This window comes from Nannobrachium achirus (assembly GCF_963921795.1).
Source record: "Nannobrachium achirus genome assembly, chromosome: 14".
NCBI classification, from domain to species: Eukaryota; Metazoa; Chordata; class Actinopteri; order Myctophiformes; family Myctophidae; genus Nannobrachium; species Nannobrachium achirus.
In genome coordinates this window covers 35,231,146-35,250,137 of record NC_137821.1, presented here as the reverse complement: position 1 = coordinate 35,250,137, position 18,992 = coordinate 35,231,146, and the positions used below count along the sequence as shown (strand labels likewise).

The 18,992-nt window shown below is 41.2% G+C and overlaps 1 protein-coding gene across 4 annotated transcripts; it reads left to right on the top strand.

Annotated features, from left to right (window-relative positions):
• The first annotated feature begins 1,507 nt into the window (after window positions 1–1,507).
• b3gat3 (beta-1,3-glucuronyltransferase 3 (glucuronosyltransferase I)) lies at window positions 1,508–18,922 on the top strand. 4 transcript variants are annotated; one of them, XM_080741771.1, is made up of 10 exons: window positions 1,508–1,644; window positions 2,293–2,405; window positions 4,577–4,757; window positions 6,290–6,473; window positions 6,873–7,034; window positions 7,392–7,447; window positions 8,211–8,414; window positions 9,303–9,395; window positions 15,019–15,217; window positions 15,677–18,922. In XM_080741771.1, exons 2-8 carry the CDS (start codon window positions 2,312–2,314, stop codon window positions 9,340–9,342), a joined length of 921 nt encoding a protein of 306 aa, XP_080597897.1. In that variant the 5' UTR covers window positions 1,508–1,644; window positions 2,293–2,311; the 3' UTR covers window positions 9,343–9,395; window positions 15,019–15,217; window positions 15,677–18,922. The 4 variants fall into 4 exon arrangements, with proteins under 4 accessions (XP_080597897.1, XP_080597896.1, XP_080597898.1 ...); XM_080741770.1 differs by having other exon boundaries at window positions 7,392–7,478; XM_080741772.1 differs by lacking the exons at window positions 15,019–15,217; window positions 15,677–18,922 and having other exon boundaries at window positions 9,303–9,563.
• The last annotated feature ends 70 nt before the right edge of the window (window positions 18,923–18,992 follow it).

Genomic DNA, 18,992 nt, shown 5'->3' with positions numbered 1-18,992 from the left:
TGTAAACAAACCTCTTTGTTACTTTTTGCAACCATGTTGGCTGTTGGATGTCAGTTGGATTGGTTTGTCCCTCAGCTCTGATCTAGAATAAGTTGTTCTTTTCTCACCATATTTAAAGCACTCTTCACCTTTGGTAGAAGTTATTTTAAGTGTACACACTTCAGTAGGAGTACATGAACAGTATAGGCAGTTGTGTTCTGTAGACCCAAAACGCAGCGATCACATTAAAACCATTTATACAAGCATGCTAAATGTGACTCGTGTAACATCGTTTTATTTTAATTTAAAAATGTTTTTCTATCCTGGGTCGTAGTTTTAAAGAAGTAAGTTGTTGACCACTAAAATTATTTTTGGTAAAGAGCCTGAGGTCAACTACAGGTTAAACAGAGGCTGTTCCACAACTCCTATTGAAGCAGGCATTTTGAAAATGTTCTTCCAAAGTGAAACGTTGCTTTAACCGACCCTAGGACTGTGCTCAGGGTCGACATTTTTACGTGAAAAAAGCTGAGGTGTCTTTGAGGAGGGATTATTTGGAGTGATCATTATTTTGTGACAAAAAGCAAATATTTTGTTTGTGAGTGAACCTAGATTTTTTTTTTATCACTTCAAACTTTTTTTATTTTACAACCTGTCGATAACCCTCGCCTGTCGTGTCAAATTGTTTTCATTTTCCCTCCCTCCTCTGATGCGTTCCTTTCTCTTTGTCTTTTTCCTCAGTGTGTATATATATATTATATATAATCGGTTGCGAATCCATTTTCAGTTAATTGTTTTTGCCTTTTACAGGTTAAACACTTGCTTTTTTTAAATGACATTTTAAAAAAACTTGATGTTTGAGAATGAGTGTTCTAGTCCTGTGCTTAACCGACAATGAAAGGGAAAAATAAGTCATTTCTGCCTTGTCAGTGTTTTATTTGTATGTTACAAATAAAGGAAAGTTGTTTGACTTCTAGATGGATATTCCTTCGTTTTTGTATTCCTTGTTTGTGCTTTTTGATGTGTATCTAGGCTAGTAGCCTATTATGTTTACCATTTTTATGGAATCAAATCATACTACTGTGGATGCTGAGTAAAGACATGAGCACCATGAAAACTGAAACGTTAGTTTTCAACCAGATGTATATTTTATCATTGTCACAAACTACTACACCTTTGAAACTAAAGTGTTGTTATCCATCATTTAGACCAGTTGTTCTTAAAATGGGGTCCGGGGACCCCCTTGGCCGTTTAGGGTGTTCCAGGGGGTCCCCAGCTAAATTGTTGAGCATCAAAATTAGTTTTAACCACTAACCATACAAACCATACTATCAGTTATTTGATATTTTCAAAAAAGTTAAATAAAAATACATTGTATAGGTGTCCCTGGATAAACATTTCGGACTGGGGTCTTGATTTGGACATTCTCCAAAATTGCAATGGAACTACTGTGTAGGTGTGATGATTCCGAGGACATATTTCAGAGCTGCACTATAACCGGAAGATGTTGGTAGCTTGCTTGCAGCAAAAAAAAAAGAAATGTCTTACGTAGCCACTACTAGCTGAATGAATGGGTCGTCGTTTACCCACATCTGATCAAAAATGACATAAATCTAATAAGGTCAAATTTCAGTCTGAACCTTTGTGTCTTCCAAGATTTAGCCCTCGGTAAGTGTCAAAACGGCTATTAGACAAGCCTTGCCAAGTAAACGTTTAGCCAAAAATAGCTAATGTGAATGTTACCTTGACATCAGATGGCCCACTAGTCTCTTAAGCTGCATTCACACTACAGCTATATAGTTGAACGTTTTGCTTGGTAATTCAATGTAATCTCAATGGAAACCAGCTTTAAAGATACAGGCCATCCTGAGAACGAAGCTTTGAAAGCTTTAAAGCTGGTTTCCATTAGGATTACATTGAATTACCAAGCTAAACGTTCAACTATATATCTGTAGTGTGAATGAGGCATTACAGTCACATTAAACGACCTTTTTATGTTATCGGAGGGATTAAAACCCAGTCTGTACATATAGTCCCCATTCATGCTGTACTCAAGCCTAGTAGCCTTATAATTAGTCACTGGTGATGCATGGCTTTGGTGCAAATGATCCAAGTTCTGTTAGCTAAAATCAAATGCCATTTAGAATCTCAAACGCTGTTATTTATTCAGCAAATCAATGACAGTCAGTATCTCAAACCGTTGTATTCTAATGATCTCCATACAGTTAAAATGAATGGATTTAAATAATGGATAAAATAATGTTAAGTTAACCCTGGGGTGTGTTGTTGTTGTTTTCTCTTTGACGTCCATTGCAGCCTGTGTTGCTCCAGTGCCATGGCAACGAGGATGAAGCTGAAGCTGAAGACGGTGTTTGTGTTGTATTTCATGGTGTCCCTCATGGGTCTCATCTATGCTCTGATGCAGCTGGGTAAGTCACACGTTTATCCTTCCCTTGCTCACGTTTTCCTGGGGTGGGTTGGCTCAGGGTGGTCTACAAGATACACTACTACACCTCATTGAGAGACCCATCAAACTACTTCAAAGACGTCCGCAATCACAACACCAGAGCCCGAGGGAACTTCGCAAATCACGTTGAACACAGATTTGGCTCAAACAATTTTCTGTTTCGTTTATATGATGTTTATTGTATATTTGTCTGTCATTCAATATTTCAATGAATTGAGTACACAGGACCCAATGGAAACAAGCCATAGGCTTTCTTGGAAAAATCCTTTTGGCAGACTATTTATTGTACTGTTACTTGGACCCGTACCTTACGGTCCATTTGGTTCCATTTGTACACTCTCTGAGTTACAGACCTGTAACTCCTTAAGGACCCGAAGGGGTTCCCAGACCCCAGTTTGAGAACTACCGTAGTAGTTAAAGCCGCGTTAGTTCAAAGGAGGAAACCATGCAAGCCAAGGCACCAACCTGCTCATCCTGCTCATCAGGCCATCACATTACTACTCTGGCTCTGCAGGAGAGGCGTTGCATTATGGGTGATATTTGGGTTTGAAGTACAGCCACTAGAGGTTGACCTGCATGATTTATGGTAGACTTTGTAATGTGAGAAAAATAAATCCTGTGGAAATGATTTTCCATTGGAAGGACAACAAAGAAATGAATCTTCTCTGGAACGGCAGGCCATGAAACATATTTATCTTGTTTACCCATTTATTTAAAGAAAGGTGTATTGTAAACACCACATTTAGTGGCGTTCCTCCATAAAACGTGCCTCAAACCTTTGTTCAAATTTAGTCTGTGGTTCTGGTTCTAGACTTGAGCAATCTTAAAATGTGCCTACTGATGAGATTGCTTTAAGTAAAGTGATGATATAAGATGTGATCAACCAGAAAACCCCTGCAAAGAATAATATATTGCTTCCACCACTGTCTTTCAACATGCTGAAAAGATGCATGTTGCAATAGCGTTATGTGGCCACCATGTGGTGCCACTAAATTTTAATTTACAAAATGGGTCATAGTAGTCAATCATCAGCTGAGAACAATAAATCAGATCATTCAGTATATTTTTATCAATAGTTTATTTTATTTTTTTACCATTAAAGTAAAATTTCATGTTAGAAATGTAAGCAGGAAACAAGATTAACTAGAAGCAGTGCTCTTCCGAGCACAGGTCTCCACCAGGCCAGGCGTCCTGGTGGTGCTATAGGCTGATTTGAACATTTGTAGTGTAATTTCTTTCTTGGCCTTTTGCGAATGTGCGTGCACAATTTCATTACAATTGCATGCTGTGTTCATGATTTGAGGCATTTTGTTAGAAACGGATCAATCCTGCAAAGTTAAGAGGCCAATCAGGATGGAATATTTAATATGGGACAGATCCGTCTTGATCATATGACTGTAGAGATGCTGTGTAGTGTGTACTGATTTGTGTTAATTTTGGGTAAAATCTGAAGGAGTAATATCCAAAAATGTGTCTTACATAAGTCGGCCTCCTGGTGGCGCTATAAAAGGCTGATGTGAAAAATGCAAGGAAAGTGTTTTTCCTTGGCCTCTAGGGAGTGCGCTTACAAAGTTTGAAACTGATCGGTGGAGTTATAGGTAAAACCACAAATTGGCCTGTTATAGCGCCACCATGAGGCTGATTTCAAATATTTCAAGTGGCATTTCTACCTCGGCCTAGTGGGAACGTGTGTGCACGATTTCATGTTAATTGCACTCTGCGTTTGCACTTATTGTATAAGATCATTTATACAATTGGGGGTGGTTGTATTTTGTCTCCCTGTTCTTCTAGTGAGACATTTACATCGTGTCATGTCTCACCTAGACACAGGATCTGACGCAAATTCGGACCTGATGGTCAATATTACATTTATCCTCTGAGCAAGCAGGCTCATTCAGGTAAAAGGTAAAAAAATAAGAAAATCAGCACCTGCGCAGGAAAACGGGTTCAGATATGGTTTAGAAGAAGAAAGTTAAATACTATACAACTTCAACTGTGCAAGTGGAGTGGCCTTGTGTAAATAAATAAATAGAATCAGGAATAAGATAGGAATTGAATACTGAGAGAAACTCCCCTTTATTGTGTTGTTTTTATCTCCTCTTTCTGTTTGGTTCTGTTCCTAATACCATGAAGGTCAGCGCTGCGACTGCACAGAGCACGACATGCCCAAGGACCGTACCATCTCTCGGCTACGAGGGGAAGTTCACCGTCTCCAGGAACAAATGAAGAAGGCAGAGACGACCAAATCCCCCCAGAAGCAGCCAGTCAAATCTACCCAACCCACCATTTTTGTAATCACCCCAACGTATGCGAGGTAGAGGTGACATGCGGCTAGACACGTTCACTCTCCCCCAAAACACACACAACTCAAGGTCCCTCATTTACAAACACCTTATCACAATAATTCACTCTCTCGCATTCTCGCCTTCTCTCTTTGGCATTCATACGCACAAATACACACGAGAGAAGAGAAATAGTTTTGTCAGGTTCTTTGTCCTGGGTTACAGAAGCTCTAAAGTGTTTACTTTAAGCTTCCTTCTTTAAGCTGCATTGCTTTAAATCCTGCCATGCCCTTATTATCTAATCAATCATCTCTAATCAGTTTTTTACCATACAGTTTATTTTGCCATTGTTCTGTTGGAAAACATTCAAACACACCTGCACATGGAATCACAGTACTGTGCCAAGACATTCTCATCAACATACAATACCTTAATTGACCTTGTTTAGTTGGTAGAATTCTCCTCAAGTACACTCTCCTCTCTACACAGTCAACCATCTTTATACCAACCTGTATGTAATACTTTGATTAAGCACTCACTCATCTTTATAAATTGTAGGCTAGAGTTGACTTTTGAAGAGGGAATAGGCAGCTCTTTAAAATATTTCATACCAGACAAGACAACATATACTTTATAATATTAACAATGTACGTTGTATATACAAGTGAAGAGACAGTTTTGGCCATTGTCCCAGTGCTCAAGTCGAAGCTGCTGTGCGCTAGGGTCTTACCCCTGGGTTATCCACATTAATGTAAACATTATGACCATGCAGAAGCTGTACATTGTTTCCATTAAGTTTCCTTCAACCTAACCTACAATATTTTAAGTCCTGCCATGCCCTTCAACATTGAGTCAATCATTAATAATCAGTTTTGACTGTCCTGTTGCTTTTGCCATTGTTCCTTTGGCAAACCAACCTTATATTAAAACACAACACTGATGAAGGCTGATTAGTCACGTGTTAATTGTTTGTCCCAGTGAGGCTAATATATTTTTGAAAGGACATCACTGAGTGCTGTCTTTTTTCTCTTCATGCTACATTCCTTGCCACCTATAGATGTTTGTTTTGAGAGTGTTGCAGGCATTCAGGTTTCTCTAAACCTTAAAACACACCTACACATGGAATCATAGGAATGTTCCAAGACCGTCTCATCAACATAGAATATCTGAACACCTTAATTGACCTAGCGAAAACAAAGGCAAACTGACCCCACTTGACCTTAATTGACCTAGTTTACAATTTGAAATCCTCCTGTCCTCAAGTAACCTGAAAACGTTCACACACAGTAAAAGACAGAAGCATTACCAGTTGGAGTACATTTTAGCTGATTACCTGTGGTTAATTCCAGCGTGCTTAGGGGCGGAAATCACTAGGTACTGTACCCTGACGATTCTGATTCAGACGGCTAGGATTCGATTATAAATCGATTATTGATATTCATGATACATTTTGATTCCAATACATGATACACAACTCTGTTGTATGACGAAGCATGAATCTGTCTTAAGTCTGTCCGTCTCTCTCACCCACACCCCCCACTGTGCTTGGTGTGTCTGTGTCCAGGTTCGTGCAGAAGGCGGAGTTGACTCGTCTGTCCCAGACGTTCATGCACGTCCCTCAGCTCCACTGGATCCTGGTGGAGGACTCTCCTCACAAGACCCCTCTGGTGACCCACTTCCTGGCCAAGAGCGGCCTGACCTACACGCACCTCCACATCGCCACGCCCAAAGACCGCAAGCTGCAAGAGGTGGGTGGAAATTAATGGTAGAAGATCTTTGGGTGCCGATGCTTGATGCCTGCGATTTTGGAGAGTCCTAAACCACCGATTACCTATGTTTCACTGATGTTTGGCCAGAGAATTTAAGAATTACAGCTAAATCTTTGAATCAATTACAAAATGTTGAAATGATAAAGGTTAGAATCACTGCATTAAATCAGTGGTTCTCAAAGTGGATTCCAGGAACTCAGTTCGTTCCTTTAAGGGGGGTCTAAAAAGTCTAACTCTCGACAGTGTACAAATGGAACCAAATGATTTGGTTCCATTTGTACACTGCCAGAGTTAAGGGGAGACCTTGAAATTTGAAGGTTTGAGAAACACTGGGTTAAACAGAGTGGTATGTAGACTCTGAATGCTGTGCCCCCTCAGGGAGACCCCAGCTGGCTGAAGCCTCGCGGAGCAGAGCAGAGGAACGAGGGCCTCCGGTGGCTCCGAGAGGACAGGAGGGCCCAGCAGGCAGCAGGGGACCAGCAGGCTGTGGTTTACTTTGCAGATGACGACAACACATACAGTCTGCAGCTCTTTGAAGAGGTGCGTGCACGTGTGTGTGTGTGTGTGTAGAGCCCTACGTTGGAAGAAAATAGAATAAAGACTAAAACGTTTTTGATCGATAAAAAAAAAACATATTGAATTAAACATATTCAACGAAAACTTGCCAGAAAATGTGTGATGCTTGTAAATTGTCCATTTCTTCTATTAAGAGATTTGGTGTAGGGGCAATAAGGATGGGGCCAAGTTTAGACCCCTGTGGGACCCTGGTCAACTAAGGATATAGGGATAAAGTGGTTTAAGAAACAGTGCATGTGTAAGCAGTTACTTACTACTTACATCCCTCTTTCCACACTGGTTTTCCTGTCATTCTCCCCTCCTCCTCCCTTCTCCTCCCAGATGCGGGGTACCCAGCGCGTGTCAGTATGGCCCGTGGGCCTGGTTGGAGGGATGAGGTACGAGAGGCCTGTGGTGGAAGGAGGAAAGGTTGGTACCGTCACTGTCCTCGTTTGTCCTATTTATTTACAGAACCGTGCTTCTGTCCACTCTGCTGTTTCAGTGACACATCTCTGTACAGTTGTATTATTAGCTGCAACCCACACAGCTGGTATAGCCGATGCCAGACTTCTGGGTCTGATCCTGATTTTCCTTTTAGAATCTTTTGTATTCATTATATAATTTATTATTGCTGCGTTCAGGCCCGACTCAATCTGGATAGAATCCTGTAGCGTGCGGAGTCCCCGACTTTTCAAAACAGCTAGTGTGAGCGTGTTTAGATTATCTGGTCAGATAATCTTAAACAATTATCCTGTAGTGTTTAATGTTACCTGATTCAATCGTGCCCGATTATCTGCTAATGTAAGGCCATCTTAGGTTAGGAGGTACATCATTAAAAACAACTCAATAGTCAATCTACAAGCTTGTACATTCACTATTTTCGCCATTGTCCAATGAAAATGCAAAAGTTCTGGGTTTCCAGAACTTGGGGTTAGTACTGCCTGGAAACGAGTCCAGAACCTGTGAAACGTTACACTTTATGACATGGTTCACTTAGTTCTTGTAGTGGGAAAGAGCCATTTGTCCACCGATTACAGATGTTTTGACCGATATATTTTGTAAAGAAAATGCCTAAATCTTGACATCAATTGTAAAACTTGAAGAACATTAAACTTGTATAAGCGAACCAGTGTATTTGTGTCCGCTCTCTGCTCTTCCCAGGTTGTTCGCTTCCACACTGGCTGGCGTCCCAGCCGTCCGTTCCCCATGGACATGGCCGGCTTCGCCGTCTCCCTCAAACTGGTCCTGGCCAATCAGGACGCCTGCTTTGACGGAGACGCTCCAATGGGCTTCCTGGAGAGCAGCTTCCTTCAGGGTCTGGTTACCATGGACGAACTGGAGCCCAAGGCAGACAACTGCACCAAGGTTAGGTGGTGATGTACACTATGCGTGTGGGTGCATGCCTGCGATTTGAGCATTGGAATTTGGCTTGTGTGTTACACCCTCCCCCAACACTAGGGGTCAGCAGTGGCATGGATTTACAGCAAAGATAATTGAGGAGGGAAATGAAAAAACAAGGGAATGGTTGTTAAAGAAAACCTTGTTGTTAGATAGATAGATACCTTTATTATCCCAAGGGGGAAAATGTGTTGCCCAGAGGCAGCACAGCAGTTTAAGGTTATTTACAAAGTTACAGAGAAGTATGAAAAAGATAAAAAGAAAAAACAAGAACAGAGTACAGAGTACAGTAAGTACAGTAAGAGCAAGGTACAACAGGAAAGGGAACGAATAATATATACATAAAGTGTCTTAAAGCACGACTATCAAAATAATACAGTGCCCAAATCAAAGTGACCATAACAGTCAATGCTAGTTAGTGCAACAAGTATCTCTACATCATGTCAAACACAAGCAGAAATACAAAAAAAAACTACTAACACAACCTAATAGTGCAGTGTCCAAAGGTCAGAGCGATAAAAACAACTAGCAAAATAAAAAATAAAAAAACAAGAAAGGGTGATGCGGCAAGACGCACTTGTCTCTTGTTGAGAAGCATGCCATGTTCAGAAGCATGGACTAGACTAAAGGCCATTTTATTGAATTGCATGTATGTATGACACTCTCTAGTATAATGTTATCAATAGGTATAATAAAATGGTCTCCTACTCCAGTATTGAAGCAAAGAATATGAATTACAACTACTGCAAGTATTTGAACTTAATGCTTATTCTTAGCCATAATAAACTGTCTGTCTGTCTGTCTGTCTGTCTGTCTGTCTGTCTGTCTGTCTGTCTTTGTTTGTGTGTGTACTAGGTGTTGGTGTGGCACACGCGGACAGAGAAGCCCAAGATGAAGAGAGAAGAAGCACTGCAGGCTCAGGGTCTGGGCTCAGACACTGCTGTGGAGGTCTGAAGAACACGCAAACACACACACACACACACACACACACACACACACACACACACACACACACACACACACACACACACACACTGGCAGACAACCTTTCTGAAACTCAAACTACAGCTGTAACTGTTACAGCTTTTGCCATTGTGTTTCCATTATATATACATAATTAACGCATACCACGCCTTTATTTGCCCTAGGTGAGTTAGGTGATTATTATTATTAATGATAATAAATATGCCATAAATATAATAACCTTAACCTTATTACAATTAAAAATGTATAAAAAAAAACATTTATATGTTATAAACTTGAATCAAATCAAGATAAGTTATTATTTAAAATGAATCTTTAAGAGAGTGAGATGGAGACCTCTTGAGTGTAAACTCATGATCACATTTTGGGGGAATTATAAATTGCAATTTCTTAAAGATGGGACAGTGAAGTCTGTATACGTCATGAACAGAATCGCGTGCCTTGAATGGAAATATATTGCATTTGTCAGAAAACTATTGGAAATAGTGTTTTATGAACCGCCAGAGTTGGGAGTTGATCAAGACCCCATAATCATAAATGTGTAACTAAATACTAATGGCAGCTGGCTGCTTTAGTTGAGATCGAGGATCCATGGTCAAGCCACTAGACCAGTGGGTTTCAAACGTTTTCAGATCAAAGAGAAAATGTGTGTATTCCCAGGACCCCAACTTAATATAGATCATGACTTAATCATAAAAAGATTCTTTAGAAATGTCTGAAAAATTGATGATTTCGTATTTTTTATTTCAGAAGATCTTAACACATATGGTGCCAACCCCGAGTTTCCCGAGTTTGTATTGGTACTAGTGCTGTGCCAACCCCGAGTTTCCCGAGTTTGGGCCGTTTTTGAAAAAAAAAAAAAAAAAATGTTTTCAAATTTTTTTTTTCCAATTTTTTTTTTTGGACCTCCAGAAATGTATTAGGCATGATCGCGATCGCGAAATTGCATGTTTAACCCCCATACCAACCCATTCTTTCAAACATGGCAGCCATGTTTGTTTACATCTGAAGAAAACATAATGGCTGATAAATCATGAATGCCTGAACGGATTTCCAAGCGGATTTTTTTGTTTGAAAGCTGTGAACAGCATCTACACACGTGGTGCATCATCTAGGCATGGGCGTGCACTTTTTACACACTTGCACAATTACATGGAAGTCTATGGTAACCATGGCAACGCGAGACATTGAAGAGAAAAAATCATTGCAACATAAGTGTTAAGAGAAAAGGTTAAAAAACAGGATATTTACTCACAACCCATAGAAACGGGTCGTGACCATATGTTTGGGAAACATTATACTAGACCAAATGCAGCTCACACTTCTATTATGTCCTTCACTGGATGGATCCCAGACAAAAAGGCAGTGCTAGCTGACTAAAAACCATGGAGCCGTCGTATAGCAACTCCTCTAGATCTGCGATTCTCAACCTTTTTCATTTCAAAGACCCCCAGTTTTGATGCATTAGGTCACAGCCAGGCCCACATTTGATTTTAATTTGATCTCTCAGAGCCCAATCAATCAAATACAGACCCTTAAGGGTCCTGGTCGTCCTTGAACGCCGCGTTGAGAACCAGCACTCTACTCTTGTCAATTATTGTCATCAGGGAGTTAGGAAAGTCTTCCTCTTTGTTCCCTGCAGAGCTGGGTTTTCTCTGGGTTACTACAGTACCAACACTGTATGTCATTTAAAAAAAAGTACCACAAACACTCAGGAGCTTGACTGTACACAATACACGTTATAATGAAAATACTGTTGTATTTAATTGCTGACACGGCTGTTTGCTTATCAACAAAGCTCGGGAAAAGACCTGGGCAGCTGCATTGTAATTTGGTAAGATACTGTAATTTATGGAATTTCTTAAATATATATATTTTTAATGTATCCGCGACCCACAAATGGGTCCCGAGTCCCTACTAGCCACTGTTTGGGAAACAGTGCTCTATCTGATAGGGCTGATAACTGATAAGCCCAAGGGTGATATCATGACAGGTCAGGTAGCTGACTCAGTGACCTCTGTGAATGGCCTAATCGCAGTTATTTGAGGTAATGTCAAATCGTTTCCATTTTGAAATGTTCATACATTTTCAACAATTGCGGAAAAGCTCAACGCGTCACAATGTGTTGTGAACTTGTAGATCGTCTACTTACACACACAAATACACACACACACACACACACACACACACACACACACAGACACCTACACACACAATGGTACCTTTCTCTTGTAAGATGTTGTACAGGGATTTCTTTTGTAAATACTGTAAAATATTAAAATATGAAAACTCTGTCCAAGGTGACATACAGTATTTAAAATGACGCTGTTACATGTGTCTACATTGTTTTGTGACTGGTAGGGAGTGCTTGTACGGGCGTGTACATACAACATAATGATGAATGTGTGAGTTGTGAACTGAGTGAATGAATTGTTGTCATTAATATGTGTATCAGGGTTTTCCTTGGCTTTATTAAGGTTAAAGCTGTATTATGTAACTTGTATGTTAATACGATATAACGTTGCAATTGTTGTGGTTGTATTTGGTCTCCCTGCTATTCTATTGAAAATTTATAGAATTTCTCCCCTGAGCAAGCAGGCAGGCTCAGTGGTAAGGCTGTCAGCACAGGAGACCCGGGTTCAGATCCGGGGTGGAACAGGAAAGTTAACACAGTGCAGCCTTAAGTCACCAGTGTTGTTGTTAGCTGTGGTTCAATAATAACTTAAAGCAGGGTTCCCCAATTAGTTTTACCCAAGGGCTGAATTATGTCTAGGGCACCAAGCCGAGGGCCACAACATTGCAGGGGGCGACGGTGGTGTTCCCGCTATTCCAGCAACAGTTCAGATAACGTTGTTGTCGGGTGAAAATCTTGTATGTCCACAACCGTTTGTTTCGAATGTATCATTTTAAAAATGATTTAAACTAGTGAAAACAGCCGATCTACAAGCACACAACGCCTCGCACCGCGAGGCGTTGTGTGCTTGTAGATCTGCTGTTTTCACTACTTTTGTGCGACGGCCATGTATGAAGAAGCAGGGCTTTACTTTGCAAAAGAACATACAAATTTGGAGATACGAGGTTTCCACCCGACAACGACGATATACTAGTGTTGTTGCTGCTCTTATACCACCATTATTACTGGGATTGGTGGGGGCCAGACAGTAGCCCCCCGCGGGCCGCACATGGCCCGCGGGCCGCCTATTGGGGAACCCTGACTTAAAGGATAAGTCGGAAATTTCTGTTTTCCTTGTTGCTATTGCTAACATCATGCCCATGGTTTGACCACATGAACCCTAGCCTTCCTGTTCTGCGCATGTCATAACACGCCAACGGTGTGAAGGTGGTAAACCGGTGCTCTCGACCGACAGCTACTTAGCACTTGTTTTCTCTAAGTTCTATGGACATCTCCCACCTGTACTGAGTTTCCCAAGTAGCCTATTGTAAGCCGCCATGGATGTAGCGTTACTCAAGTGGGTGTGTCAGCTGCATTCCACTGACGACGCGCAAGGTTGACTAATGCATTAGTGGCTAACGCAAATGTTACACCCCTCTTCACCTTTATCTGGGAAAACTACGTCAGCACCATATGGTGCACAAACTGAGGAGAAGACAATGGCATGATGAAAAACAACAGAAGCCACCAATGTTCTTGAGGCGGGTTAAAAAGGACCACCTTTTTAGTCCGTTAGTGGCAGCTGTACCATAGGTACCGTTGCTTTGTGTCAAACTTCTGAATGCTTCAATGCACTGCCGATATACTTAATGTTTACCACCTTCAAACGAGGCGCATTAATTCCTAATGCTTTTATGCAGGAGAATCATAGGTATGTTGCTCAGACATGATACATGTACTATGTGGACATTAATGATCAGGCTTTTTTATTGAAACTTTATATTTACTGTTCTCATTGCAAAGCCATTAAATCACAGAGCTAGCTCTGTACTTAGTTCCCTGCATGCCTTATCAACACATAAGTAGGATAAATGAAATACGAGTTTAAGCTAACACCTGCATTAAAATGCTTTCTCAACAATGGTGACTGGCACGCGGTTTAGTCCCCTTGCCGAGTGGCACTGTGGATACATTAGCCTAACTGGAAGCAAACTGAAAGCTGCAGGAATGTGTTCAGAAACGCTACGCTGCAAAATCCTGGCTGTCAACTCAAGGGGAAATCATGTATTGGATGTGATTTTAACGCCTTATGCCAGTTGTTCTCAAACTTTTACTTTTCAAGGAACCCCACAACTGTATTCTGAGAGTGTACAAATGGTTCTGGGTCCTGCTTTGAGAACCACTGCTGTAAGTGCCATTCACGCTGAGACCTATAGCTACTGTATAAAGATAAATATAACTATATCGTTCACCATCGTATTTATTTTATAGTCGTTGTGAACTCTGCCATCCCCTTGACTTAAGCGCCTTTCAGACGGGAGGCGGGTGATGCGCCGTAGTAATTAATTTTCATTGAGAGGCAGGCGATTATTTGAGACACGCGGAGAAGTTGAGGAGCGGAGAGGCAGGCGGGCACGTTCCCGTGAAATTCTTGCGCGCATGCATGCACACACACGCGCTCACGGGCGGCAAGAGCTGGATTGTGGTCATCTGAAATTCCGCCCGGCATTTACTCGTGGAGCGATTGTGTTTGTTTCTCCACCGCGGTGCGATCTCCGCTGAACCAAGCGAGAAAGCCCGTGGCAACCGCGCTCCCGCCTGTAAGGCGCTTCAGAGCGATTTTTAAAACAATATTTATAGTTCTGGTGCTCTGTGTGAATAGCCCTTTATGCAATAAAGAGATACAGAACATAGCTAACATTTTACATTTCCACCGAGGTTGTCTGAAAACTGCTACAGTTGGTGGACGTTTCACACCATCCTCTGTTATTAACTGAAATAGTTGAGGCGTGATTGATTTAACTTCCTTAGACGCAGTAGTGCGGGTGATCAAAGCGTAAAACCTCCTCTGGGCTGCTCTGTATTACTGTATGTGTGCTGTTGTATGTACTGTAAAAGAAATACCAGAAAAACAGCTACTGTGGGGTCTGTTTGAATGTGTGTGTGGAGGGGGGGGGGGGGGTGAGGGGGGGGGCCTGTAAGTCATTTCAATCCCGGTGTATGATATATTATTTATTGTTGTATACAGATAGATATTATTTGTTGTTTACATTGTACAATGTGATTCTAGTCTTAACTGTCTGTCCCAGCCTTGGGGAAATAAACCAAATAATGCAAAAGATTTCTAGTACTGTCTGAATGTTTTTTACCGAAGCTCAAAGAACAATTTATCCTCGACCGAAATGGGCTTATTTTCCATTTTAACAGTAGCTACACCCGGGTTTGCATCCTGTTTAAAGGCCCTTAACACCAAGCACTATAACTGTATAATTCACCATTGTCTTTGTTGCAGTTGTGCTGTGGACTCAGCCATCCACTTCAAACATACACTTGAAATATTCTAACTATTATCTTTATATTCATAGTTATAGCTATAATTCTTGTTTTGAGCATCCCCTAAGCGCATACAAAATGTAACTTTGAATAGATAACTCAAAAATCTTCTCGTGTAAATATCTAGTTTGTCTTTGACAGTGCTAAATGGGAAATAGCTGCCCGCCATGCAAGGTGCCAAGTCTGCCAACCTGCTTGTTGGAAGGCAGTTGGAGCTTCAGTGCCTTGCTAAAGGGCACTTCCACCTGATGCCGTGAGATGTTGGGATCGAACCAGCAATATTTCAATTTCCAGACAACCGCTCTACATTGCCGACCCATATGGCAGTCACTGCTATTAAGTGAGTCACTGCAAGTTAGCTGTGGGCAATATGACTTCAAAGTGTTGTCACGATTTTTACAGATCAAGTGTCAGTAATAGATATATTATGTCTCTACATTGTATCTTTAAACTTCCTTCCTTTACCACATAAACACTATCGTCCCTCTGGGCATGTCATAATAGGCAAAAGTAAAAATAGATATTCAATCTCAAACCCTTTGCTTGATTTTGAGCTTGTAGATCGTCTATTTTTCACAACAAAGTATCGAGTTTAAGTTGACAAACTATTCAACTATGCCTCACTATTTTATGTAAAAGAAAAAGATAAAAAGCAATTGCACACCTACAATTGGCGTCAGGTGCGTAGGAGGAGGCCAAACATGGCCCAAAGCTAATGAAAGAAAAAACAACAAAAGCAACAAAAACAATATTTTTAACAGGAATATATTTCTTTCATTTCATTTCATCTTTCATTTAGTTACTGAAATCAGACTTGTGAATAGCAGCCTACCAGGTAAGCAAACGACAGGTAGGAGATTCTGGTAAAATGTTACCCTTATATACAAATGTTCAAATATATATATTGAAAAAGATTATATTGCCACAATTTGCCAGATTTCTTTTAATATAGTAATTTTGGCTTATGACTCCAAGGCCTGATACAGGTCATAAATGAATGGCAGAGTTTATTTCCTGTAAGTCAGATCTTTGTGTGTGTGTGCCAGGTAATCTTAATCGCTTCAGGCAATATGTGAACTTTATATGACTTTGACTGTCAGTGAATTTGCCACAAGGTGTCTGGCGTTCATTGTGTGTTTAATGTCTGATGTACAACAGTATAGTATTTGTGTCCCACTTCTTCCTCGCTGTGGTCAGTGTTTCCCAAACTAACCTGGCCCTTACCCCCTCCAAAATAGTTTTTATAATAGTATCAATACAATTAAATAAAACATTTTTTAAAAGAGTTTGAGAAATGAAAGAAAAGAAAAATCCATAAACAAAAACTAAACCTATGAAATTCTGACACATTGTGAGTCATGGCTTGACACCAGTTGTATCTTTTGTGTCTCCGCTGAAAAGTTGGGAACCAACCGTTCTAATGTCTCCACCTTAACCTTCATTCTGGTGCTTTGTTGGTCTGTGTATATCTCTCTCTCAGACATGTGATAAATAACGTCATTGCCCTCACGCTAATTGCCCCGCTGCGGGATCCATCCAGCCCCGACCTGCCTCTGCTTGATGGTTGTCATGGCTACCCATCTGGCAACTCTTCCTGTCCTGTCATAGGGGGCGGACCTTCTTGAACCGCCACCCTTTTACAAGGCTGAGTGATTGACAGCCGTTCCGCCCTCACGGGGGGAAGGGGGTGGTTGGGTGCTCGCCTGCCCGGACAATGACCATATATGGAACGGTAACGGTATCTGTGTACCTCAATGCACAACACACAGGTGTTCTACCAACACACACACACACACACACACACACACACACACACACACACACACACACACACACACACACACACACACACACACACACACACACACTCTTTCGTATTACTCTACTTGTGAGGACATCAGCATTTCAGGATGGTGATTTTTTTAATGCCAATTTTGTAACCTAACCCTCAATCCTGAAATAGTTGATCTACAAGCTCAAAGCGTGTTGCGGCGAAACGTGCTGTGAGATTGTAGATCTGCTATTCTGGGTGTGCAGGTGGGTATAAATCAGGCATAACTCCAACCCTAACAATTAAACGTAACATCCAAATGTCTAATCCCAAACCTAACCTCAACCCGATTTTTTTCCTAATTGTAAACCTAACTCTAAAAACTATTTTAACCATAAAACAACCATTTTGTCTTGGGAGGACCAGGACAATGGTCCTCACAATGTCTTAAATTCGACTATACTTGTGGTTTAATTTGGCCCTCATAAGTATAGTAATACACACACACACACACACACACACACACACACACACACACACACACACACACACACACACACACACAGAGAGAGAGAGGCTTGTGAGCTGGTGGGGAGTGTTGACAGGTGAGTAAGAGGTGGTTGCAAGGCCAGACACACGCGATGATTCAAGCTCGCACACTTGTGTGGAGGATTCTGCACAGTCAGACGGAGGTTTTATTACATGCGTGCCTCACTGCGAGATCCAGTTTCATACCTGTCTGTGAGGATAATGAGTGTATCGTCAGCCAAACACTGTCACGCTTTCACTCGGGGAATAATAACATTCATTATGCTCCATCTAGTCTAGTGTGTGTGTCTGTGTGTGTGTCTGTGCGTGAGAGAGAGAGTGTTATGTCTTGTGCGTTTTAGCATTTAAGTTCACTTGCGCTGTGATGGGAAAGTGGCAAGACACAACCTGATGCAGGGCATGACATTAAGGCTTGTCCTGTTGTCCGGGACAACTAATAAATCTTTATGGACAAGTTCATTAAGGTTTCACTTTTTCTGTGATGCTCCTAGCAGCTTTGTACTGTATGCAGACTATGGACTGTTCAATGGAGGGGGCCAAGGCGGAAAAGGAAATTACTGTGAAATAGCAAATTTATATCCTGTGTTTTATAAGTGACATTTGTGCCTGGACAAGTGAATGAGAAGTGTACTTATCCAGAGGACAAGTGCCTCAAAAAGTTAATGTCAAGCCCTGTGATGAAGATCCACAACAGGATCGAAATGTCAGCCAAATAAAGGCGTTCAGTAAGCTACCTACTTCGGTGTGCATGCTCTAACCGTTTGTGAACTGAAGCCTCTTTAACCCAGCACCCACCAGTCAATGGTGGGTTACCTAAGTTCCCTTTCAAAGTGGCACGATACCCAAGTGAAATCTCAATTAACTCCACGAAAACCAGTAATGGGAATGAAGTGGTGTGTGTGTATGTATGAGTATGTACTGTATGTATGTACTACGTCAGTGTTTGTGTATATTAGGAATCTGTTTGTGTGGTATGGCTTCATCCTGGATTTTTGTCCATTGGGATAATTATCCCTGTCTCTGTTCTCAGGAAGTATTAACGTCACACACACACACACACACACACACACACACACACACCCTGTCCCACCCAGTGCAGTGTTTACCGTGCCAACAGTAGGACAACATTCAGTGACCAGGCTCATTCATTTTACCTTTATACTCCTACTTTACCTTTATACTCCTACTTTAAAGTGAGGCCGAGTCAAATCCTTGTCAATAGCAAGTATAGAGAGTGTCCAACAGAGCTGTGAATAGGATAAGTTAATCAGTGTTTAGTGTGTGCCCAGGACAAAACAGTTATTACTGAGGTCTGTTTTCTGACTCCAGCCACGGACGTGATGGAAACAATATGGAAAACAATACAGGCTTCTGATAACGTGATTTCAAACCCTAACTCTGGAAAGCAGATTGTAAACAAAAGATTATTGAAACTGTGTAGGAAATAGGAATAAGTCACAAAAGACTGTTTTGAAGGCCACTATCCTCTGATTTTAGTTGTTTGTAGATATTAGAATGTCCCGTTCTGATGCAAGATGTTCCGTGAGCTTAACTGTTTAGTCTATAAAAACAAGAATAGATGTCTTTCTGTCTTATCGACTGTCTTTCTGTGTGTCCTGTGAAATGTTACTAAAAATATAAACTGGTCAATTTTATCTGTGTGTGTGTGTGTGTGTGTGTGTGTGTGTGTGTGTGTGTGTGTGTGTGTGTGTGTGTGCGTGCGCGCGCGTGCGTGCGTGCATGCTGTTTGTACCCGCGTGCACGTTTGCTTTGGTGACACGGGGCTGACAGGTTT